General features: G+C 39.6%; 2 protein-coding genes across 15 annotated transcripts; one reads left to right on the top strand and one right to left on the bottom strand.

The window, feature by feature from the left end:
- Positions 1–32: 32 nt before the first annotated feature.
- LOC123514725 (2-oxoglutarate and iron-dependent oxygenase JMJD4-like) lies at positions 33–11,133 on the top strand. 5 transcript variants are annotated; one of them, XR_006677685.1, is made up of 10 exons: positions 33–348; positions 1,299–1,444; positions 1,534–1,682; positions 2,419–2,571; positions 2,828–2,942; positions 3,246–3,332; positions 4,529–4,676; positions 5,248–5,465; positions 5,845–6,452; positions 10,401–11,133. XR_006677685.1 is itself a non-coding variant. In XM_045272805.1 (9 exons), exons 1-8 carry the CDS (start codon positions 111–113, stop codon positions 5,436–5,438), a joined length of 1,227 nt encoding a protein of 408 aa, XP_045128740.1. In that variant the 5' UTR covers positions 33–110; the 3' UTR covers positions 5,439–5,465; positions 10,392–11,133. The 5 variants fall into 5 exon arrangements, 4 of the variants coding, with proteins under 4 accessions (XP_045128740.1, XP_045128739.1, XP_045128737.1 ...); XM_045272805.1 differs by lacking the exon at positions 5,845–6,452 and having other exon boundaries at positions 10,392–11,133; XM_045272804.1 differs by lacking the exon at positions 10,401–11,133 and having other exon boundaries at positions 6,306–7,080.
- On the bottom strand, positions 5,775–24,004 carry LOC123514726 (uncharacterized oxidoreductase ZK1290.5-like). Of its 10 annotated transcripts, XR_006677691.1 has the most exons (10): positions 23,951–24,004; positions 18,236–18,317; positions 17,657–17,781; positions 16,816–16,939; positions 14,731–14,816; positions 13,844–14,023; positions 13,228–13,398; positions 11,527–11,660; positions 9,817–9,935; positions 7,584–7,603 (listed from the first exon to the last, which is right to left on the bottom strand). XR_006677691.1 is itself a non-coding variant. In XM_045272806.1 (9 exons), exons 1-9 carry the CDS (start codon positions 23,996–23,998, stop codon positions 7,576–7,578), a joined length of 963 nt encoding a protein of 320 aa, XP_045128741.1. In that variant the 5' UTR covers positions 23,999–24,004; the 3' UTR covers positions 5,775–7,575. The 10 variants fall into 10 exon arrangements, 3 of the variants coding, with proteins under 3 accessions (XP_045128741.1, XP_045128742.1, XP_045128743.1); XR_006677686.1 differs by lacking the exon at positions 11,527–11,660 and having other exon boundaries at positions 5,775–7,603; positions 9,725–9,935; XR_006677687.1 differs by lacking the exons at positions 11,527–11,660; positions 13,228–13,398 and adding an exon at positions 12,557–12,727 and having other exon boundaries at positions 5,775–7,603; positions 9,725–9,935.
- Between the last annotated feature and the right edge of the window lies 1 nt (position 24,005).

Raw genomic sequence — 24,005 nt, 5'->3', positions numbered from 1 at the left:
ACCGTTGAATAGACTGAGCTGTGTGTGTGTGTGTGTGTGTGTGTCCAGAGGGAGGCAGGGAGCACGTGCACTGGGTAAGGTGACGTCTGGTGACCCTGCCACTCTGCCAGATGATTGAGCTGTCTGGTGCGGAGTGCAGCCCATGTCACGACGTCCCGACCCCGCCCCCGCCGCCCACCTTCCCCAGAATAACAGAACCCCTGAGTTACGATGAGTTCTTCAGGGAGTACCTAGAAAAGAACAGGCCATGTGTGTTCTCGGCGAGGTTCACGGAGGGGTGGCGGGCGCGGCGGGAGTGGGTTGCCGCCGACGGGACACCTGATGTGGACTACCTGGCAAGTCATTTCGGTGAGGAATTCCTGTGGAGCATTGGGAAAGGGTTAATGTTTTTATCGGCCCCTGTTAGTAGCGCATGACACGATACTCGATGTATACTTAGTGTACCTCACGTTTAGGCTACCAAGGTTTTTTTCGTGAGCTCGGCTATTACAGAGGCAATGTCCTAATATTTGGGTCCCTCTTGCTCTCTTCGTTTTCCCGCTCCCCCTTCGCTGCTCTTTCATTGCAGCTGCTTGGACGTCACATACATGAAGTCACGCTATTGGTCAGATAACGAATAGAGGAGTAGGAGTGCTTTGCTGTGGTTTCATGTATGTGACGTCAAATCAGCTGCGTGAAAGAGCAGTGAAAGGGGAGCCGGAGAAATGAGGTGGGAGGGACACTGCCATTACTGACTCATGTTGATGCTTTTGAAAATCAACACATGGCGCCAAAAACAGTTATATTAGGTTTAGGTTAGGTTAGTTTTAGGCTTAGGTTAACTTGGATTGTTTGTTTTGGTGTAGTGGGTAGGGGACACCAAAATGGATCAAATTTTGCATTTCCGCAAAAAAGTTCAGAGACAAACGGTCATATTTGGCACACAAAGGGCCTCTTGTGAATATTTACCAAAGAAAATATCTTGTGTTCCCCACCTCTACGATCTGTCATATACCTGACCTTAAGAGTGGCTATTGATGGGGTAGTTAAAATGCTGTCTGGGACGTGACATTAGTTGAAACTAACCCATCAATTAATGAGTCTCTATATGTAGTAGCCTTGGTTCTTGCAGTTGTTATTGTTTTATCATGCACCATTAGTGATGGTATAAGGAGAAGGAAGCCAAAACACAGCTGATAACACCATAACATTGCCCACTATCTTTTTTCTGGAGGGGATGGTAGGTGGTAACATGCTATGAGGTGTCACCAATTGTCATGTATACATGTACCAGAGAATGACCTTGGCTACATCTGCAGGTGAGGCCAAGGTGCCAGTGGCAGACTGTGATCAGAAATATTATGACTCTCAGGAGAAGAAGACCTACACCCTGGAGGAATACATTCAATATTGGAAAGATGCCAGAGAATCTTCAGAAGGAAAGAAGTTGTGTCTTTATCTGAAGGTAAAGTTCGATAGTAGGATGATTGGAAAACTAATATTATTGGAAAGACTAGAATAGGTTTGTGACATTAAAACTTGTGTTATTTCTAGGACTGGCATTTTGTTCAAGCTTATCCTGACTATGGTGCCTACACTACTCTCCAGTACTTTGCTTCCGACTGGCTCAATGAGTTCTGGAAAGTCCGCAAGGATATTCAGGATGACTACCAGTTTGTGTACTTGGGACCCAAAGGCAGCTGGTGAGTGGCTGGATGCCCCTTGCCATGAGAGAGAAAGTATGGATTCCTGTCCTTTGTTTCTTATGTTGTACTTTATTAAGAGGCAAATTGCCATTCTGTATATCATTACAAAGATGGATCTGGATTAAAAGGAAAACCTAGATTTTACCATTTGAAATTCTGGGGCTGCCGTGGTACAGTGGGAATGTGTGTGTTTTAGGGTATGAGGGGTCCTCAGGTGCATGGGTTCGAATCCTGGCCAGGATCTGAGAGTGGGAAGGGCATCCATTCAGGGAAACAGTTCCCAAATGCCAAAGCCAAGTCCTCTGTCAGGAGGTACCATCCCAGCCATCACAGAATAGGGAAACCAAACAAAAAAAAAAAAAAGATAAAATTTCAAGGGGAACAGAGAAATGAAAATACATCAGTTTTTATGAACAAGTTTCCCATCAAGAGCAATGCTTTCTATATCATAGAACAACTCACTTCTGGAATTGTATTGTGATCTCCGGTAATACTAAGCTAGGGATCTCTCAGTCCAGGATGTGATTTACAAGTATTGCGTATCTTCCCTACTTATGATTCATGGTTGTGTAAGCATCGCATGTTTACCAGCCAGTAACAAATTTATTATTTAGCAGCCCTTAGATTGACAATTATCTTAAAGGATTTTCAACTGTATAATTTTTTATTTAAAAATATGATTCGAGCTGCTCTCCACAAGCCCTGAAAAGTAATCAATGTAATTGGATTTCAGGACGCCCTTTCATGCCGATGTCTTCCGCTCCTACAGTTGGTCCACTAACATCTGTGGACGCAAAAGATGGGTGTTTTATCCCCCAGGGGAGGAGCAGTACCTCCGTGACACATTTGGCACTCCTGTGTATGACATTGACTCTATAGAACTAAGGTTAGATATTGAAATAAAATTGTCATACCCATTTTTGAAGCATCATAGAAGCACAAATATTATACTGAGGCAAGACACGTTATTCAACACTAGAGGCAGCATGGCTGTAGATTGAATCTTTATCATGAAAGATGCAAAGTACAATGCTTTAGTGGCAAGACTCAATAATCATTAATCCTTGAGATCAACTACATTAGATTGTAAGACTTTCTTCCTTCACTATGAAGCCATCAATTCTCTTCCCAATTTTTTTCAGGGACACATCAAAATACCCTAAAGCAGCCTCTGCCTCTGGCCGATTGGAGGTGATTCAAGAACAGGGACAGACCATATTTGTTCCCTCAGGATGGTACCATCAGGTTTGGAATCTAGTAAGTGTGGTAACTAATGTTTACTTATCTGATAGAGTTTTAGTGAGTTGCAAAACATTTGCACTCATTTGTCACTGTCAAAGTAAACCATAACATCAGTAAGACAGGTATATTGAGCATGGGATAGTGTACTTTAACACTGTTTCTTGTCTCAGCTATTTGTTGGTCTTAGTTCTAGTATCCATCACATCTGATGCTCTCCTTCCCAACTTTCCACAATAAAATGATTGCAGTAAGTAGTTGGATATAATTATTTTTTTAGTATGTAATGTATTGTACATAAACTTATTGTTCTGTTTGCAGGAAGACACAATCTCCATAAACCACAACTGGCTTAATGGCACTAACATCCACATAGCGTGGGAGTTCCTGGTAGAGTCTCTCAACCAGGTGAGAACTTGTCAACAATTATCCTCTTGAACCAGCAACAAAAATATTCAGATTTTCTCTGCACATTTTATTGTAAGACATTGTACGTTATAGTGGACCAACAATGTTTGGCAGCCACGGGCATTATGGAGGTTATTATGTGAAACTTGGGACTTTTTATGAAAACTTGATAATGCTTCTAGGAAATTGTGTTATAGACCTTTCCCAGTACAGTAAGTCCTCGTTATACGGTACATATGCATTCCTGAAAACCTTACCGCAAATCAAAATTACCATTTACCGAACCCATTATAATAACATGTAATAACAGGGAATGCATTCCAGCACGTCAAAAGTCATCCCTACAGAAATTAAAATACATGAAAATACTCATATAAAAAAAAATGTATAGTACTGCACAAAAGAAATAAACAGAAAATGCTTTTATTTAGCTTTCACTCGCCATGTATTCTTTCGGATGATGTCCCTCCCAAGGCTAAGGAACAGTAGGGATTTCACCCCTTACTCATCTTCTGCTGAGTGGGCAGACTACTTCTCTTTCACTGCTTTTTCAACTCCAGCAGTGTCTGCTGAACGTTTTGGGGCCATTATGGGTGCGTCACTGTGCATCATGATAATATCCACGAAAAAAAACACACATAAGGATTTCAATTCTGTTCAATGGGAAATGTGGGAAGAGACTGATTGTTATTGTGACGTCATCCACGTCACACTTCATGCGCCACCCAAGCTCAGTGCTCACTGACAGCTGACTCTTGGTGGGACGTTCGGGCACTTTGGCCTGACACCTGAGGTTTCCTGTTGTTTACATATCGCTTGTGGACACTGGTCTAGCTGGAGTGTTCATCAAACTCTCCACAGTGCTGTAAACAACTTAACATGCCTAAAAGTTGCTCAGTGTTTGGATGCAATAACACGAAAAGAAAAACAGCAGGTTTAGGCATGACATGAGCGGATATCGTATCTATGAATTTTTCTTACCGTATATCGAATCGAGGGTAGTAATTTTCAAATGCTGTAACTGTGAATTTACCGGATAAAGAAGTACCATATAACGAGGACTTATTGTATTTATAGGTTTGGTGTATATGAGGATGTGGAGCATCTCTGAGTGTATTCTAGTGTATGGTCTTAGCAGCTTACAAGTGTTCTTTATAATCTTATGCTTTATATGTGATAAGTCGTCTTGCATTCAGGTTGAGTATGCCATCCGGGACTGCCGCAGCATGGACGAGTGGCCCGAGCAGTGTCAGTTGTTTCTGCGAGCCACCCACGGTATGGACTACCAGGAATTTTACACAATGCTTCGCACAGTGGCTCGGCGGAGGATTGGCGTACTGCAAGGTGTGTCTTTCAGTCTACCTGTACACCATAGAAACCTCTCTCAATCACCACACCAGAACCTTAGGCATGAAGATATAAAAGATGGAGGGGTTGTGAGGTGCACAGGGTGAAGCCATGCTAAGTATTATTGTTGAAGGCTAAGACAAGCTGAGGCACTGATCACTTAGTAATGACTAATGATGAAAGGGTAATGTTTAGGGATTTCTACAAGTAACTGACAGTGAAGAGTCGTGGCTCCGCTGGCCACCACTGGCTGTTGTCTCATGACCTTCCACCCTCTATACCTCCACGAGCTGAGGCCTTGCCAGTGAACACAATGTGTTTAGCTACGTGTCACCAGTATATAGGGAGGTTCTTTATCATGGAATCATTTGATTGTAAAGAGTGATTTGGCATAGATTTGATATTGTATCTTACCTATACATTAAAACTTTTTTCCTCTGGATAGCAATATTCTCTTATCATATAGATGCATTGCAAGATGGGGCTATGTCAGTTATTTGATGTAGGTTCACATTAACTCATGTTCCATTGTACAGACAGACATAACAGAAGGTAATAATCTCTTTAGGAACTGAAGATGTTGTTAGCTTTGGAGAGTGGAGGCTTGGCAAAAATCATGCCACTTATGACCTGAAGAGAATCAAGTGGTGTCTGGAACAACTCTTGGATGACCAGCACACGCAGGAACTGACGATATTCACCAAGATAGAGGAGCCGCCTTCACAACTCTTGGAAGAAGTGACGGTAGCTTTGTCTTGATCGTGCTCCTGCAGCTTCATCATAAAGGTACAATCTAATTCTTACCAGATCTTGGTTTTTGTAATTTGGTTGTAGAATTAGCAATGGATTCATCCAGAAATTCTCTGAAAAATATTTTTGAACAGTTTATTCATTTAAAAAGTGAGTTTCCAGTGAGACTCAAACCCTGATGGTCTTCCAACTTTCTTCTTGTTAGTGAAAAAAAATCCTCATTATTCATTGTATGAATAAGGATTATGGTGTGCCAATAGACACTAAAACAGAATATAATCACACATTTCTTAATTCACCAGATCTTTTGAGTACATGCTGGTAGGGAAAATTTAGACAAATGTAAAAAATTGCCTTTTTAATTATTGATAACCATAGCAACACAGAGCTAACATCTGATTTTTAAATATTTCAGCATCAGTGAGTCCACAATCTGCTCTCTTCCAAAATTTGAAAAGCTACAGTAGTGTGAAATACAAAGTAGTATAGATTTTTATATCTATGGACCATACATAAAATATTGAATAATTCATTCATTCACAAATACAATAATTTGTGCCTGATATTAATTACAAGATCATTAAAGTTTTCAATGAAGAAGAGGGCAGCATAATCAATTGTGCTTTAAGGATTTCTTGTTTTGCAAACTAAACAATCTAAATGTTTGTATTTGTAGGAGACTACAAGTTTGCTTCATTTCTAGATCAACCTCATAACAAAAATAGAAAGGATCAGGATTTATTTTTATTTCAGTTTGCAGTAAGAGAAATTTCAAAAAATATTCATCCTTAGGCCAATGGACAAAAGTGGCGATCATGACTACACACTCTTCACTCGCTGCTCCTTTTGTTGCTGCATTTTGTAAAACCTTTCCAGAATTGGATGGTCACATTTTGCACAGATCAGAACTTTTAAACAGCATCAGACTCTAAGGCAGCAGGAATCACAACAAACCATCTTCTGGAACATGGGAAGCCTTGCCAACCTGAACAGATCACGTCATGACATGTCCAACTCCCACAGGTACAGTCTTGGCCATTTCCTCAAAACTGACTCGATACATCTTGCCAAGCACCAAATTACTCAAGTTCACAAGGCTACCCACCTTCCAGATGACTCCTTGTGTGTGAGAAATATGGTTGTGTGAGATGCTGCTGAAAGGGGCCCCCTTCATTCAGAGAGCCATTCTGGAGGACAAAAATGTTTGCAGCAATAGGAGAACCAGGAAGGAGTGAAGTGTGTGAAGTCTAGGCAAACACTTTGAAGGAGTGAAGGAGTTAAAACTCAAACTTCCCCTTCAATAGTAGGACACATCTTTACCTGGAAATTTGTGTACCATTAGACCATTTTATTGATGTTATGAAGGGTCCATGGAAGTCAGAGATTAATGGCCAGAATTTTCACTATTTTAATCCCCTGCATGAGTTTCCAAAGCTGTATAAAATCACCAAATAGTAAGCAAACTGAATATATAAATGTGTCTTGATACTGAAGAGCTTAAGCAACTCTTTCATCCCTTGGCCTTTAAGTCAGATATTTTCTTAAACAGATGTTGTATATATGAAGCAGCTGTTCTCTATGTAAGGTCTGTTCAAAAGTAACTGCCTCCAGCCAGTGGACAAAAAAAGATTAAATTTTACACTTTACTCAACAGAAGAGATGCTTTACCCATCAGTCTTTCCATTGGTATTTTTGTACGTCCTGTTCGGGAATGGCTACCAGATGCATCTTAATACAGTGTTACCTCTGTTTTTATATTAGTGGTTTTCAGCAACATCCTCAGCTGCAAGGAATGAACAGCTGTGTATTACAAGGAGACATGTCTGGCAAGTAGGGAGCTTAGCCAACCTGAGACATTCTGTGCTTCAAGAAATTCTGGATGAGATGCATAGGACAGGCTGGGATGCTGTCATGTTGCAACTGCTAGCTGCCATAATTCTGCAGATCTGGTCTCAACCTGTTTTAACACTAGCTCCAGGATTCCTTGGTCAAGCACTGAATTCCCATCATGTCCACAATGGTTCATACTTGCCAGACAACTTCTTGTGTTCCTTAGCTAAAGATGCTGCTGAAAGGATCCTTTTCAGTAGTACATCTCGCAGAATTCCATGGTATACCTGCTAGTCATTCCAGAACAAGACCTTCTCTAAGTGTGTGAAGTCATGAGGACACATCTGAAAGGAAATTTAAAGTTAGAATACCACAACAATAAAGAACTTCTTCCTTGGCGTAAAGTCAGGTGCTTTCAGAACAGACTTGATTCTTCTATAAAAGGTCTGTTATGAAGTGTCTCACTTTATGCCACAGGAAAAAGTGGTTCATGTTCCAAGTTTTCATTGTAATGTCCTTCAAGGCAGGATACTTGACTACATACACTTAGGCCATTGTCCTTCCTATTATGGACACCTTTCTTTAAGTTGTGTTCTAGAACGAATACTAAGTGCACCATTTGATTTCAGCTAGATGTCAGAGTCCATACCTGGCCAATTGATTCTGAATTAGATGTAAAAAATGGACTACTTTAATCCTTTGGCCTAAGGTCATACAATTTTACAACAGACCTTACATACCAGGCTCAGGTTCACATTATGTGAAGTAGTAGAGACATGCTGTTGTACAGTGGATAAGGTGGTGAGCGTGGGATGGGGCAGACGTCCACGCGTAGGTTCGAATCCCACCACGTACAGCCTTAACCCCTTCAATACAGTGACGCCTATGTAGGCGTCATGAAGCCCCAGTAGCAAATACGGTGACGCCTACGTAGGCGTCATATTTCTTTTCTGAGCTTTCTTCAGTTCAGTTGTCCCGTATAGTGTGTTGGATACCAACTACACACGCCGTATGCTGTCTTTGAAATCCTAGTGCTCCTCCCACCATCCTTGTCTCCACCAATCACTAAAGATAAGCTACATGTGTCCTGCCTTGTGTCTAAAATTACCCAATGGCATAGACTGTTCCCATCTCTCTCTCTCTCTCTCTCTCTCTCTCGAAAGATAAGTTACATGCGTCCTACCTTGTAACATTCGGGAAAACACACACACACACAAAAACAACAAATTTTCTAATTCTCTCTCTCTCTCTCTCTCTCGAAAGATAAGTTACAACACACCCGCCTTGTAACACACACACACACACACACACACACACACACACACACACACACACACACAATACAAAAACAACAAATTTTTAATCTCTCTCTCTCTCTCTCTCTCTCTCTCTCTCTCTCTCCCCGAAGAGAGAAGCGTCCACTTTCCTCTTCGAAGGCGATATAGTGACAAAAAAAATAGCAGCATAATACACAAAGACGACAAGTATGACAAGCTTGCACGAGTTTCCCGCGCTCGGGAAACTCGCACTACCACCCGTATATCATACAGGCGGGCTTTTTTAACATCCGGCGCGAAGGGGTTAAACACTTTGCCATTTGTCGAGTAGTTTAAAGTTACCTACATGTCACCATGATACCCAGGTTCTAGGTGTTTACACCCAAGATGAGCTTGGGTGGTGATATGGGCCCTAACATGCCACTATAAATAAAATTGCCTGTGCCACCAATGGGCAGAAGCTGAACAGCACTTCCTACACACTCTTCAAGTGAGCCTACAGGCGCTATAGGCCTCAACGTAAAAAAAAAAAAATAATAATAATAATAATATTTTATCCATGGCTAAGGGTGAGGTCACCTGTTTCTTGAAATCTTTGATCACTGATTCATTGATATATTGGCAGCATTGTGTGACAGGAAAGTTGTGCCCAGCTCCATTGTGAACACCAAAGAGCAGGATTATGGTTAGCATGTTTTTTTGCCTTGCCAATTATTTTCCATTTGTTGTGTGCCTAGTGAGGTGATCACTAGGGAGAACATAAATGCTGTGGTTGTCTTGTACAAGGCAAGTATTCCAACGAGACAGATGCCACAGATTTCATAATACAAGTGAACTCACCTTTAGCCATAGATAAGTCATTAATTAATAACTTTGGACACAGAATATGGTGGCAATATTCTTCTTTAGGAAAGGGCATAAGTGATGTAGCAAGGGTTTTGTTGTCACACCCTAATGCATAGAGGATCTGGATGTGATTATACAAGTAGTAATCATGCAAAGACAGTTAGTTAACAAGGAGACCCTAAAGTTAGATATATTTCATTGAAGTCTTGAAGATGAGTGTTTGATCTCACCAATGCCCTTTGCAGAGAAGCCAACTTGATACACAGAAGATATACTCAGATTTACTCTTTATCAAAAGATTTCTTAGTGTTTGCAGAAACATGTATGTGTAAAAATAAGTACCTTGATCATGAATAAGGAGGAAGAGAAAAGACGAGAAAAAGAAAATCAGTTTTCAAGGTTCTAGCGGAGGCTTGACTATTTTTAGTTTGTACCCGTCAGGCAAAGGATTGTCTATCTTGGTCTGTATGGAGCTTCGGTCCACACAGGTCAGACTTTGCTTCATGTTCTCCAGAGTCGTCATGTCCTCTTGGGTTAAAGCAAAGTCATACACCTGTAAGAGAGGAAATGTTAGGAAATAAGAGGTAATATCAAATGTGACAAGTGGTTTTAACAAATTCAAATGCTCTCAGGTATGACCAGCTTTCCATAATAGTTTAGTAAGAAATAATTTTACTCAATGCAGAGCTTTGAAGAAAATTATAGTAAAATATTGTGAACAAAAAGTTTAATTAAAATAAAACATCAGATTTCAAGTGGAATATACAAGATTGCTTTTAAAAGCTAAAGAGAGGAAAAGTGGTAAAGCACAGAACCGAGGACTGGTTGTTTGACAGCGTTCTTGAAGACGAAACAGTTACTAGGATCGTACAGGCTAGCATGGGAAAACAGAGTGAGAAATTGTACCCTTGATTAGAATGAAAAGAAAAATGCTTTTTTAAACTCGAGTGCATGCCTACACAAAATAACCTCCATATTATGAAATACTATAAATTACAGTTCCATTATCTTCACACAGCACTGATGGACTACATGAGCACCGTGCCCTTCACCTCAACAGTGACGGTTCACAGCAGCAGTGTGTCTGCCCACACCTTGCCCTACTCTGCCTTGATGCACCATACACTCTGGCTGGTAATTCCATCACACCTTGCCCTACTCTGCCTTGATGCACCATACACTCTGGTAATTCCATTGTGTGGTTTGAAAAATATATTGGTGTAGTTTTAGATGTAAATTTTAAAAATGTCAATCTCTAAAACAGCACTATGTCTAAAATGTCATTTTCAAGTACTCATTTTTATACTCTACCTCACTTTTACTTGAAGTCCCACTATGTGGTATGCTATCTGAAAACCTCAGTTGTCGGGGCATAATGTCATGAATATGTTTTTAAATAGGTTAGGTCATTACGTGATTATTAATAACTTAATAGAGTGACAGTATGACTCATGGGTGGTTGGGTGGGAGGATTGCTAACGTGATATACAAGCAGTGTGGTGCTAACTGATGTGACGTGAGGTGACATGACGAATACTGTGTGTGTGTGTGTGTGTGTGTGTGTGTGTGTGTGTGTGTGTGTGTGTGTGTGTGTGTGTGTGTGTGTGTGTGTGTACCTGTGCCTATTCACAAGAAGCAGGCCATGTCTTGGCTGGAACCCCTCTGTGGTGTGTTTGCCTCATATATAGATGAATAGACAAGCTTTAATTACCTATTAATTGTAAATACACCCAATAAAGATGTTGGATACTGATGTGAATATTCTTAATACCTTGATATATTCAGTAATTAATAAATGACTGCCATGAACATTTTTTTCTTTAGCAGCAAATCAATTTTACCTTACAGCAAATGCACCAAATATAATCAATGGCATGGAGTGCCTATATCATTTAGTATTTTGCAATCCAACCATTTATCAGCAGGAAATACAAGTCTACCCTCAGCAAGCTTAGAAATAAACAAACATTGATGATGAAAAATGAAACTGTGACATCAGGCTAGCAAGGAAACAAAACAGATAAAAAAAACTAGTAAGACAAGCAAGTGTGGCAAGGAAAATAAGAGCAAACTAGTTAAGAAAATGAACACCAGAAGGAACCAAGCACTACAGAGGTTACTTAGTTGTGTTAGACACCACGTACCTCCCGGCGCCAGCACAAGGGAGCCGGGGGGAGGGAGGGTCACAAGGATACATGATTAGGGTCCTATGACATGGCTGTCCCTGTGCTAGGTGACAACACTACCCATGGCACTCACACTCAACAAAATCAAACACCTGTAAGTGACAAAAGTTAGTGAAACAAAATTTGTATATCAAAGCAAGCAAACAAAAGTAGAGAAAATAAAAATTGAGCTTCATCCACTCTGAAGAAAAAGACAAACTGGATCTTGCTTTGTCCACTAAATGTGAACTGAAAGCTCAAGTAACACTAATGTATGGTACTGATGAGGTTTCATGGACTGGAACTGTATATGTTGAAGTTAATATAAAAAAATGGAGATAAACATTCTCGATGCATAATCAAACAGCAACTTTACAAATATATAATACAGCATCAGATAAATCACACTATTCTACATCTAAAGAAGAAAATAAGTTAAATGTGGAATATGGTAACCTCTGGTCTGAATCAGAGTTAAAGGAGTCCCATTCAGCCAAAGTGATGAGTGAGTGTGGGTGAAAGTCAGTGACAGACTACATGGTCTGTGTTGTAAAGGAGTTGCTGTGGCACTGCATGTCATTTTGTCTTGTTTGAAAGTGAAAAGACTCACAAAGTTAAAACAAAAATCCTGCTTCCTACTTGAGCCTAAAATTTAGTAAAAAAAAAACTATATGCCTAAGGAATTACATATGAAATCTATCTTGGAGGTGGTATCAAGTTGAGCACAGATCCAGTATATACAGTTTAGCAGATTAGTGCACTCATTTCTTAAGGTTAATACTGCAACAAAGTTGACAAATCACATATATGGGTGAAATTCTGGCATGAAATTGACATAACAAATTGACAAGTTGTACATGTGTTAAGAAATCACGAATGGAAATAAAGCATCTTTTATACTATCTCACACACACCAGCAAGATGTGTCATGCTTGACGCCAGTATCTCATCCATTGTGTGTGGTTTCCTCAATCACTCAACACTACTAGAGGCTCTGCCAACTGTCTACCTGCGAGTTCTCGTTCACCCTGTGCTCCTTGGTGGACTTTGGGATACACACCACCCTGCTTTGCAGGTTCCAGCGGATAAGCACCTGAGCTGGTGACTTACAGTAAACTCTAGCAATCTCCTGAATTTGAGGATTGCTAAGAATCTGTCCATTACCTAAAGGACAGTAGCCCTACAATACAAAAAGAGTAGAAATGCAAAAAGATTAGCATGTAATCAGGAATGAGTTCTGAACATATGTTAAGAAATATGGATGTGGAAAACTTTCAGTTCATTAAGATAATTACATTAAAATCCTTGGGTGTAGTAAAATATTTATTAATCAACTGTTTTGTCTATTTACATCATACACATCACAACTGATACCTGTTTCCTCTGGACAGCCTTGTAGGGGAGATGGCTATGCCATAAATGTCCTACAGCTTGCCTTTGCACATACACAACTAAATTGAGGAAAATTAATAGCCTAACATCCTCAACAATGCTTATCTAAAGAGAAAAAGAAAAGTCAAGGAATGCAAAAAACATCAACCTCCATTCTCTTGGAATTTGTTTCAAAAAGCAAATTTGTGCAAGGCCAAATAACCATTTAACTTTCCACATCCAATATTCTGTACACCTGTTCAGACTCTAGTAAACAGTAGAAATGAGAAATAAGAAAAACTAAACTACCTTTGAATTCTCCATCACACGTTCAAGCTTAGTGGATTTTGGGATGGAGGGGACGTTACTCTGCAAACTCCATCGGATAAGCACCTGAGAGGGAGTCTTCCCATGCCACCCAGCAATGGCGATCACACTGGGCTGCCTGAGGGCCAAACCCTTAGCAAGTGGAGAAAAGCCCTGTTCCATTGAATAAATACTCATTATTAAATATGTACCATTTAAAAGGAATAATATATCCTTAAATCTCTCATACATTGTTTAACCCTTTTAGCCAGACCCTAGGGCTTGATGCAGCCCAGTGGTGGTGTGGGGCTTAGTCTTTATTTCAAAACAGAGACGTCTAGGGTTTAATCCCTGAGGTGAGAATACAAAAATCATGGGAGATAACCTTCTTTCAAGCTACACTCCAGTTCACCGAGCAATGAAGAGGGGCAACATGCAAGCCACAATGTGACCTTGCTTGCCAACACAAATATGGATTTAAAATTCATTTAGAATTACATGTATACCTATAAGGCCATGATAAGATGAACCTTCACTAGATTGATCAAGCTCCATCACACACTGCATAATATCAGACTGACTACACAATTTTGTCATTGATGGAAGTGTACAGTCTCACCTCAAACTGTATATTCCTGTCAGCACAGAAGTGGCGAAGTGCCTTGGGGTTGTTGAACGGGTGGAACTCACACTGGTTGACGTGTGGCACCACTGAGCACTCCTCCAGGATCATCTCCAGGTGCCGCTCCAGGAAGTTGCTGACACCAATCACTCTGACCCGCTCTTCATCTAACAACACCTGCAACAGTATTACGAATCAGAAACAATAGCACAACATTGCCGTGCAGGTGTAAAATTTACGTTAGATGTCATTATCTCAAGTGCTGAGTCTAAGCTAAGAATGACATCATGAAGAAAGAGTTTCTTTTCAATTTCACAGGATGACTTCACTTGCCTTCTACTGTCAGTGGTTTCCCTTCCCTGGAGTCTGCCTTCATTATCCTGTTCATAACCAAAAAATTGTTGATGCACACCAAGCAATAATAATATTACAGGAGGTCACAGTGGGTGCAGCACACAACTCAGACATTCCACATATGGTCTTGTGGTGCTTAAAGACATCTCAGTGTGTACAACTCATTTTAGTCTACAATAATTGTCTAAAATAACTGGCAATTCTGAATGATGTGGTGACAGGACAGGAAACATTCACCAAAACCCACTCAGGCTTTGGCCCCATTCATGGTCTATTTAATTTCAGGTTGAACCTCCTGACAGATGTTTGATCTCTGGCAAAAATCTCTCAGTGAATTTATCCCACCTTCAGATCAAATTTTCTTTGTTTCCATGATGCTCCAAAGCTGGGCTTGACAAAGAGAAACAGAAATTACATACAACAATTATTTTTAATTATCAATCCTACAAATGCAAAAAACTCTAATAGAAAAATACAGCTTGACTTCATTCAAGTAGACCAAAAATAGAAATACACTGACCAACTCTTACCTCAAGAGCTCGCCACGTCTCCTGCAGTAGCTGTTTCCTGTTCTGCACCCCTGAGCTCACCTCAGGCCAGTGCATCAAGTACATGTCTGTTGATACACACATACTTTTTAACAAATATTCAAAAGAATACTGTGTATTACTTAACTCTGCAAAACGAAACCCATTTGTCAATCTGCCTGTGTCTTGTGTTTTCACATTAAAGCCTTTTTAATGAATACAAAATGGTAACTCCTACTGAAGAATAACTTCAGAAAGGCCATCTGTCACAGTTAATGGAAGAACTGCAATTTTGTGAGATAAAGCAGAGCCACAGCATGATTGCTTACAGACTTAAGACACAATAAAAAGTGACAAAGGCCACAAAAAAGATGAACTGAGAGAGACACAGCACCATGTTCTACACAGTGGTATTTTATCTTCCATCCCAAACAACTTCTATCTCAAGGCATCTTCACACTAGGTTGTTTGCCATTACTTTTTTTTTCAGCCAACTTATTTTTATCAACTTTTAGCTTTTTCTGTCTGCATCATTACAGAGGACTGACTGTCTGCAAGGACGACGATTGTCATCAATTTTTTTTTGTCAAATGAAAATACAGATAAATTCATAAGATATGCAAAGTAAACCTTACTGATCTTCAAAATATTCAATTCAAATAATTTCATACAAGACATATGTAAAAACTGGTGAATTTTTTATGTTGTTACATTCAATTTGTGGACATGCAACAGCAAACAATGGTGCACACGACTGGACAGGTGTTTACATTGTGAAAGGTAGCGGTTGAACTATTCCTGTATGCTGGGTACCATTTTAAGTAGCTTTTTGCAATTTAGAAAATTCATAATAAAGTGCAGACTGTAGACTGCTTGTCTGTGTATCAGAGAAGCTATGTTTATTTATTGTTTAAAAAAGTGGAGACAAATTGTTGTAATTCCCCACAGCCAACTGCTGGTCACCCAGCCAGCCTTTCCCCTACTGAAAGAGCTTAAAACTCATAGACCAGTCTTCAGATATGATCGAGACCACACCACACACAGGGGCAGCAAGGCCACAACTCTTCAAATTACATCTTGTACCTACATGGTGCTAGGAGAACATGGGCTACACATTAAGAGGCTTGCCCATTTGCCTCACACGGATTCAAACCCAGGCCCTCTCAGTTGTGAGCCAAGTGTTGTAACCACTACAATACACGGTGTGTGTGTGTGTGTGTGTGTGTGTGTGTGTGTGTGTGTGTGTGTGTGTGTGTGTGTGTGTGTGTGTGTGTGTGTGTGTGTAATTCATCACGGTCACCTGCTGGTTAACCAGCCAGTCTTTCCCATTACGGAGCGAGCTCAGAACTCATAGACCGATCTTCGGGTAGGACTGAGACCACAACACACACTCCACACACCAGGAAAGCAAGGCCACAACCCCTCGAGTTACATCCCATACCTATTTACTGCTAGGTGAACAGGGGCTATACATTAAAAGGCTTGCCCATTTGCCTCGTCGCTTCCCGGGACTCGAACCTGGACCCTCTCGATTGTGAGTCGAGCGTGCTAACCACTACACTACGTGTGTGTGCATGTGAGTGTGTGTGTGTGTGTGTGTGTGTGTGTTTCATTGTTTGATCTGCTGCAGTCTCTGACGAGACAGCCAGACGTTACCCAACAGAACGAGCTCAGAGCTCATTATTTCCGATCTTCAGATAGGCCGAGACCAGGCACACAACACACACTGGGACAACAAGGTCACAACTCCTCGATTTACATCCCGTACCTACTCACTGCTAGGTGAACAGGGGCTACACGTGAAAGGAGACACACCCAAATATCTCCACCCGGCCGTGGAATCGAACCCCGGTCCTCTGGCTTGTGAAGCCAGCGCTCTAACCACTGAGCTACCGGGTGTGTGTGTGTGTCAGGATGAACTCAAAAAAATTGTTGACTTATAGAAAGTTGATGAAAAAATTTGACATTTGATCTGTTAGTGTGATGGTGCCTTTATATTATTTTCAGACTGCAAAGTCCTTGAAATCTGTTACATGTACATGACCATACACAATGATGCAAAAAAATTATGGCACTTTAGGTTCTCACCTAAGTAATCCACAGCCAGTCTTTCACACGAGCCCAAAAAGGCTTCCTTGGTGGTGGCAGCACCATAGTCTGTGGGCCAGCACTTGGTGGCAAGGAAGATCTCCTCACGAGGCACACCTGAAGCCTAAAAGGGAAGAGAATCTTACTAAAACATGCACACTAAAATAACTACTGCACTGTTCTCCTTTGCACTTGCTTTCTTCTAATTTTGACACTTAAGTTTTTCTAAAGCATGGAACTTCATGTAAACTTTACTAAAAAGCAAAAAGCAAGGATTATTTTATTCTAAATAGAATTGCCAACATCTTAGTCATCTAGATTTATTATGCTGGAGATGAAGAGCTTGAGATAATCATTAACAGAGGATTTCACTGAATGTCAATAACCAAATTAAATATGAATGCAGTTTGTTGAAAGAGGTGCTACTGTGGTCAGGGTACAAGATGAACAAGGGAAACATGAATGCCAAAGTACTCTAAGTAACACTAACTTAGTGATGCCATATTCTCAATCCAAGCAATAACAAAAACACATCTAACGCAGCTGTCTCTTACTTGAAAATACTGTACAAAGAAAATTCAGCTTAGCCTTACAAGACACCAAGTGAACGCATCCTAAGAATCTTATCACTTCACCACTATCACCACCTCAGCACCTGGACATACAGTTGAAAAAATTGCATCTCCATCTTGGAGCAAAATTACATCATAATATTCATTAAAGCATTAGTAGTAATGAAGATAATAAGATTTTTCTAATGCTTCAATCACACCGAGCTTAGGAAAAACACTTCTACTACAAAGAATAGCACTCAGTTCTACTTCTACACTCCGAGCCTAACCTTGACTGCTTGGGCAATGTACCTCTCACAGCCATAGCGCTTTGCTGTGTCAATGTGCCGATACCCACAGTTCTTGAGTGCATACACCACTGCCTCATGGCTGTAGCCGCCATCATGGGACGTCCCTGTAATGGAGGCATGTTTGTAATACCTTTGTGAAAATATATGACCATATTGTAATCATAATACTTTAATATGTCTCCAGTCTCAAATCAAAAGTAGCTCTACTATGCATTACCACATAATAGAAGAATAAGAGAATAGACAAGCAACAACAATATGATTAATTTAATAGCTACGCAACATGAAACATTAACAAAAACATAATTAATCTCTTTTGAATGCACAGATTTAAATAAAAAACATTTCTTACAATCTTAAATATTAATATAGATAAAAACAGTACCACCACATCCTATATAAAGTACATTTTAAAACTATCTCTTGAAATATTCTCTTTCAGGTCTAGCGAGACATATATCACAATACAACACTGCCCCGCTGCACAGCACCACGCTGCATTCAAATGTTCTGTAAACCCAGCACTCAATAAAAAAAAAAAAAAATCATTCTCCTCACCTAAGCCAAGAATGGGTATCTTGACATTGTTGCTGAGGACAACATGCTTCTCTGGGTTTGTATACACATCAGCCATCTGTTTCTGGAACAAGGAATTCTCAAAATCAGCACTCACTTTAATTTACCCCTACATCACATCACATGCTAAACACATCATTGTAATGGTATGCACATAAATGTATAATTTTTTTATGCAGCTAAGATGGGAAAGCTGACCAAGAGCAACAACAAAAACAAAAAGGCCCACTAAGTTGCCAGTCCCCTTACAGGTCTGAGAGTGTTAGCCAAAAAAAGGGATCAATTCATTTTAATCCTGATTTGTATGTATTCATGTGAACCTGCCTTAGAAAAAAAAGACTACCTAACATAAGCTGAAGAAAGCAGGAATGGGCTGAATAATGCCATGTAAAATTAAAATATCCTGTAAGGGTATACATGTAGGAGTACTTTCAAGGAATGGGTAGTGAAAAGTAACACTTAATTTACATCAGCAGATTCTTGGAAAATAAAATAAAAAAAACTTCCGTGTTTTACATATTCTAACCTTCATTACTGTGCTTTAAATAATCTACCCTAACCTCTAACAAATACCTAACCTAACATATATGTAACTGAAAATCCCGCATTCCCACAGGTCCTGCTTGGGGCTAGATACAAAACCCTGGCTTAGGAGAGATCCCGAGTCACCTGTAGCATCAAGAGGGTGAATGACATTTCCAAGTAACATTAAAATCGTATATGTATACAATCAGTTTTGTGAAGGTCTGGAAGAATATAATCGAGAAATATGAAGACGGAGTTATACTAGATCATTACCCCACATTCGTAGGCCTAACACTCAGCGCGTGGGGCAGCATACAAACCCAAAATTAATTATATAGGAGGGTGAAGGGCAAGACAGGCAGGAATGGCAGACACCAAGTTCAACTACCCAACAAGCGGCGACCATCTCCCTCTTACATCACCTCGCCCTTCACTGTCACCTCCACATTTCTTGCTCACCACACTGCAAAAATCATGCAGCACCCCACCACAGCACTACCCACCTCTTACAATCAGCATACACAGCAAAATAGTCAGACACAAGACTCAGGAGCACCAGTTATCCACTCGCGTGGCTTGCTCCTTCACTTCTGCCAGTGGTCTTCGGCACCGCGTTGATTGGTATTCCGACTCCCGCCGCTCCCGCTATCTGCACGCAGTCCCTCCACCCCTCCACCTGAGACACCTCCACCTGGCGGCCTTCATTTGCCTCCAACCTTCCTCTGGGTGCATTTATACCGTTCTATATATACCCTGCTGCTAATAATAAACCATAATATTTGGGATTTGTTAATATAATGAACTTCTTGGCATTACGCCTTACTTTGAAGACGTTTACGCAAGGGTTATTTTCCTCTTCCTCCAACATTCTTCTACGGCATGTTCATAGTAATGTATCTTTGCCCAGCTTGTGATAATAAACAATCTAATTCAGGAATTGTTTATATAGTAATTTCTAAGCTGTGCAATCACACTCTTGCCTGTCTTGAAGCGATTTGTACCCTCAGCTCTCAAGGACTGATTTCATGCTTCAAAGTCTAAAGATAATTAGCACTTCTCAAGTCTTCCCCCCTCCCCTCCCCGACAGTCTCCTCCACTCCGCACCGTGCCCTTCACGTCACGCAGCAGCAGCAGCAGGCTGGGTCTGGGTCAATGGCCAAACGGCAGGCAGGCGGTGAACTGTAGCATGCTGCAGCAATAAGCCCGCAGGCCGCAGAGGTCTCTGTCCTTCGAATCTCCTACTATTCTCTCTTTCATCCCCCCCCCGTTCTCCTCCTCCTCCTCCTCCTCTCTCTCTCTTAGCATCACTAGAAGCATAAAAACACCCTTGAAAACCTACTCTTGAAAACCATATTTTGAAACGCTTTCCATTCTCACCACGACTGTTTTCCAAGCCTACAGAAATTACTATATAGCTTGATGTCCTGTTTATAATGTAGAAAATGTAGTTAATCTGTCACTAGAAGTCTAGAACCTCAAAAACGCTCTCTTACCACGACTATTTTTAAGGCCACAGGATGACTACAGCTGGGTTCCCAAGAGCGTTTCTTCTCTTATTAATGCAGAAATGTAGTTACGTATTCTATTACTAGAACCTTAAAAACATCCTTAAAAACTCTTAACAATTTCAGCTATACTCAACTGACGAACAACAATCTCTCTCACTCTACACTCTGCATCACTATATCATGGAATGTCCTCTCATTGCTAAATTTAGGCCACAAGGTCAGCATGACTTGTACAGCCTCATTGACCATCTCCTAGACTCTGCCACCCTCAGGGATATACTCAGGGAATATCCTCAGTTTGCTCCCAGACTGTAGGATGTCTTAGGCAATAAGGTGTGCAATATGTGTATTTATTTATTGAAATACTTGTATTCTTGCTGTGTATACTGTCCAGAGTTATTTTTGTGATACTTTAACCTTAAGTCTTTGGCCAGGGGGGGGTTTGGCAAGGCCCATCCTCCTCCTTTGTTGTAATTATTTATTAATTCAACAATAAATGTATCAATCAATCTCTCTCTCCCTCTAACAATAGTAGTACGTAATGAGTAAGCAGATACCAAGCACAACTCATTTATTTATTTGTATACAGGATTATTTGTGCGTATCAGAACAAACAGGATATTTTGGAAGGGAAAATATTCAGTATGCAGGCAGGAATGTGTATAACATGTACAATAAGCAAGAAAGATAATTGCCCAGTGATGCTGTTAACATCTGAGTTCTGACGCCCCCAGATATCAAAATAGCTGCACCAAAGATCACAACAAGAAGCCCTGTATTCTAAAACTGTTCTTGCACCACTACTTCTTTCAAAGACCACAGAAATGATTGACCGTGTTCTCAGTAATAATTCTCTTGTTATGATATTGTTCATCTATCACCAGAATCACGAGAATTCCTTTAAAAACTCCATTTGATGTTTTGCTTAAGTCGGGCCTTTTGAAAGTAAGTGGACTAGTAGAGGAGCAACCAGAAGTGTTTCAGAATTTGACAGAACAAACCTCAGCCTTACTCCTATCAAGAGAAACTGTTATGCATGTTTCTCTTTAATATCATGGCTAGAAATCACAATACAAGACTGGAAAAAAAAAAAAAAAAACTTAGAGACAGTTTGTGTAAAGGAAGATTTGAAAAGGATGAACATTTAGGAAGAGATAAATCAATAATTGCAAAATGTATAATTCATAATTTGTCTTATATTAAAATAAATGCTGCTGATGAACTCACACTGCAAAATGGTCAAGTAATCTCAACCCTCCTTAAATAGACACTGATAGACAAGCAAGTGTTTTAAGAGACAAGATTGACCTCACAGAAACAGAGACATGTAGTTCATTTCCTGCAAATTATGACTAGAACACAGTAACAAGAGCACTTAGCCTCATCACTCACTAAAACACTGGTTGGCTGATAAATGACTTTAATGACTAGACATGTTCATATCAAGAATCTCTCTCTCTCTCTCTCTCTCTCTCTTTTCAAAATCATGACTGGAACACACAGAGCAACCCCACATATCCTTATCCTTCCTTCAATAGACACTGGCTAAGAAATATTCCCAAGACTATACTAAGAAATAAATATGGATCTGTATGCCTCTCTTCAAATCACAACTAGAACACACACACACACACACACACACACACACACACACACACACACACACATAGCAACATATTCTTATTCTTCCTTGAACAGACACTAACTAGCAAATACTTCCACAAGACTAGATACTAAGAGATACTAAGAATAACTAATAAGTGTACTTCTCTTGCAAATTGTGTCCCTGGAATTCACAGTGCAACATTACATATATTCATTATCCCTCCTTGAATGTACAGAGGCATACAGGTAAGCAAGTATGTGAGTTTAATAACAAGACTGGTTTTAAATATGGATATGAAAAAAAGATTACTGTACTACATATTTCAGAAAGACTGTCACATAAGTTTCTCCTACATATCACAATTCTGTAAAGTACATTACAATATGACTATGCATCCTCAATCTTCCTGAAAAAGACACAGGCTAATGTTCATGTGAGTTTAGTGACTAGACTAGCTACATATCAAGAAAGACTGCTGTGTAGCTTTTTCCCTGCACATAGAACCTCTTGAACACATAATGCATCCTACCCACACATCTTCATCTCCTCCAAACAGAGACCAGTTAGCATTCAGGTGATCATCACTAGTATCATATCAGGCTACTTAGTAGGTGTTAGAAAGACTGATAGATAAGACCCTTCTTCAAATCATGACTCTGGACTGCACATTACCATATCATACATGCTCATCCTTCCTTAGACTGACACTGGCTACTATGTTTTGATGATAAGACTAACACCACCTAAAGAAAGACTAATGTGTACAGTACATTGCTTTGCCACACCATTGCTCTGGAATGCACACTGCAGCATCACACATCTCTATTCTTCCATAAAAAAAACAAGGGCTATTTGATATGTATAATTTATGACTAGATTAGTTTCACTCAGGTAAAACAAAATTATCCCTAATCCACTCCAGTGAGACTGTGAGACAGGTTAGGTTGCCTCTCATACTCACACACAGATACAAAAATAACTTTACCACAGCATGAGTTGGATAATTATTAAGGGGTCACAACAACAAGGTCATATGGCACCAGTTAAGGTTATGAGAAAAAACATTCCATCTCCCATTAAGAAGCTATGATCAAACTCACAACCTTCTGACAGTGAGCTGCACACTACACCACAGCCCCTGATCCTACAATATGTCAGTGAAAGTTGTGGGAGGGAGAGGAAAAGCTAAGGTTAATAGCAGTGGGTGGTGGTTGTGGTAGTGGTTGTGGAGGTGGTAGTTGTAAAGGACAAAAGTGACAGTGATGGCAAGGGATGAGAGTAAAAATAGCTGACAAAGGAGTTGGTGATGGTGACAAAACTGAAAAACATGGAAAGGAGTGAAAAAAAAAAAAAAAAAAAAAAAAAAATATATATATATATATATATATATATATATATATATATATATATATATATATATATATATATATATACACACACACACACACACACACACACACACATATATATATATATATATATATATATATATATATATATATATATATATATATATATATATATATATATATATATATATATATATATATATATATATATATATATATATATATATATATATATATATATATATATATATATATATATATATATATATATATATATATATATATATATATATACACACACACACACACACACACACACACACATATATATATATATATATATATATATATATATATATATATATATATATATATATATATATATATATATATATATATATATATATATATATGGTGATACCATTACAAACATAAAAAAAGATAAGAGCCATGAAAGAAAGTTTCCAAAGATGATAATGCTGGTATGGTATCACAGAGCATAGGAAACAAAGGAGCATGGAGGAGCATCCCAAAAGAGGTGGTGATGCTATTGGTGATATCACACAATACATCAGACACTCATAGACAGCTGCTTATGTAGGAAGAAGACATCACAAGATCACAGAGCATAGGAAACAAAGGAGCATGAAGGAGCATCCCAAGAGAGGTGATGTTGTTACTGATACCACACAGTACATCAGAAACTCACAGATAACTGCTCATGTAGGAAGAAGACATCACAAGACATCACAAACATCACAGGA

The sequence above is a fragment of the Portunus trituberculatus genome, chromosome 38 (assembly GCF_017591435.1).
Source record: "Portunus trituberculatus isolate SZX2019 chromosome 38, ASM1759143v1, whole genome shotgun sequence".
Lineage (NCBI taxonomy): Eukaryota > Metazoa > Arthropoda > Malacostraca > Decapoda > Portunidae > Portunus > Portunus trituberculatus.
Note: the sequence above shows the minus strand (reverse complement) of the source record. Positions and strands in the feature narration are given on the sequence as shown.

Bases quoted from the DNA above. Each gene is read 5' to 3' on its own strand.
- LOC123514726 (XM_045272806.1), bottom strand. From the start codon at position 23,998: ATGTTTGTGATGTCTTGTGATGTCTTCTTCCTACATGAGCAGTTATCT. The intron at 18,318-23,950 runs GTGAGTTTCTGA...TCCTTGTTCCAG, and splicing joins TCCTACATGAGCAGTTATCT to AAACAGATGGCTGATGTGTA. The intron at 14,024-14,730 runs GTAAGAGTTGGT...ATACTGTTGCAG, and splicing joins AGACGTGGCGAGCTCTTGAG to GTGTTGTTAGATGAAGAGCG.
- LOC123514725 (XM_045272805.1), top strand. From the start codon at position 111: ATGATTGAGCTGTCTGGTGCGGAGTGCAGCCCATGTCACGACGTCCCG. The intron at 1,683-2,418 runs GTGAGTGGCTGG...ATTGGATTTCAG, and splicing joins TTGGGACCCAAAGGCAGCTG to GACGCCCTTTCATGCCGATG. The intron at 3,333-4,528 runs GTGAGAACTTGT...TCTTGCATTCAG, and splicing joins TGGTAGAGTCTCTCAACCAG to GTTGAGTATGCCATCCGGGA.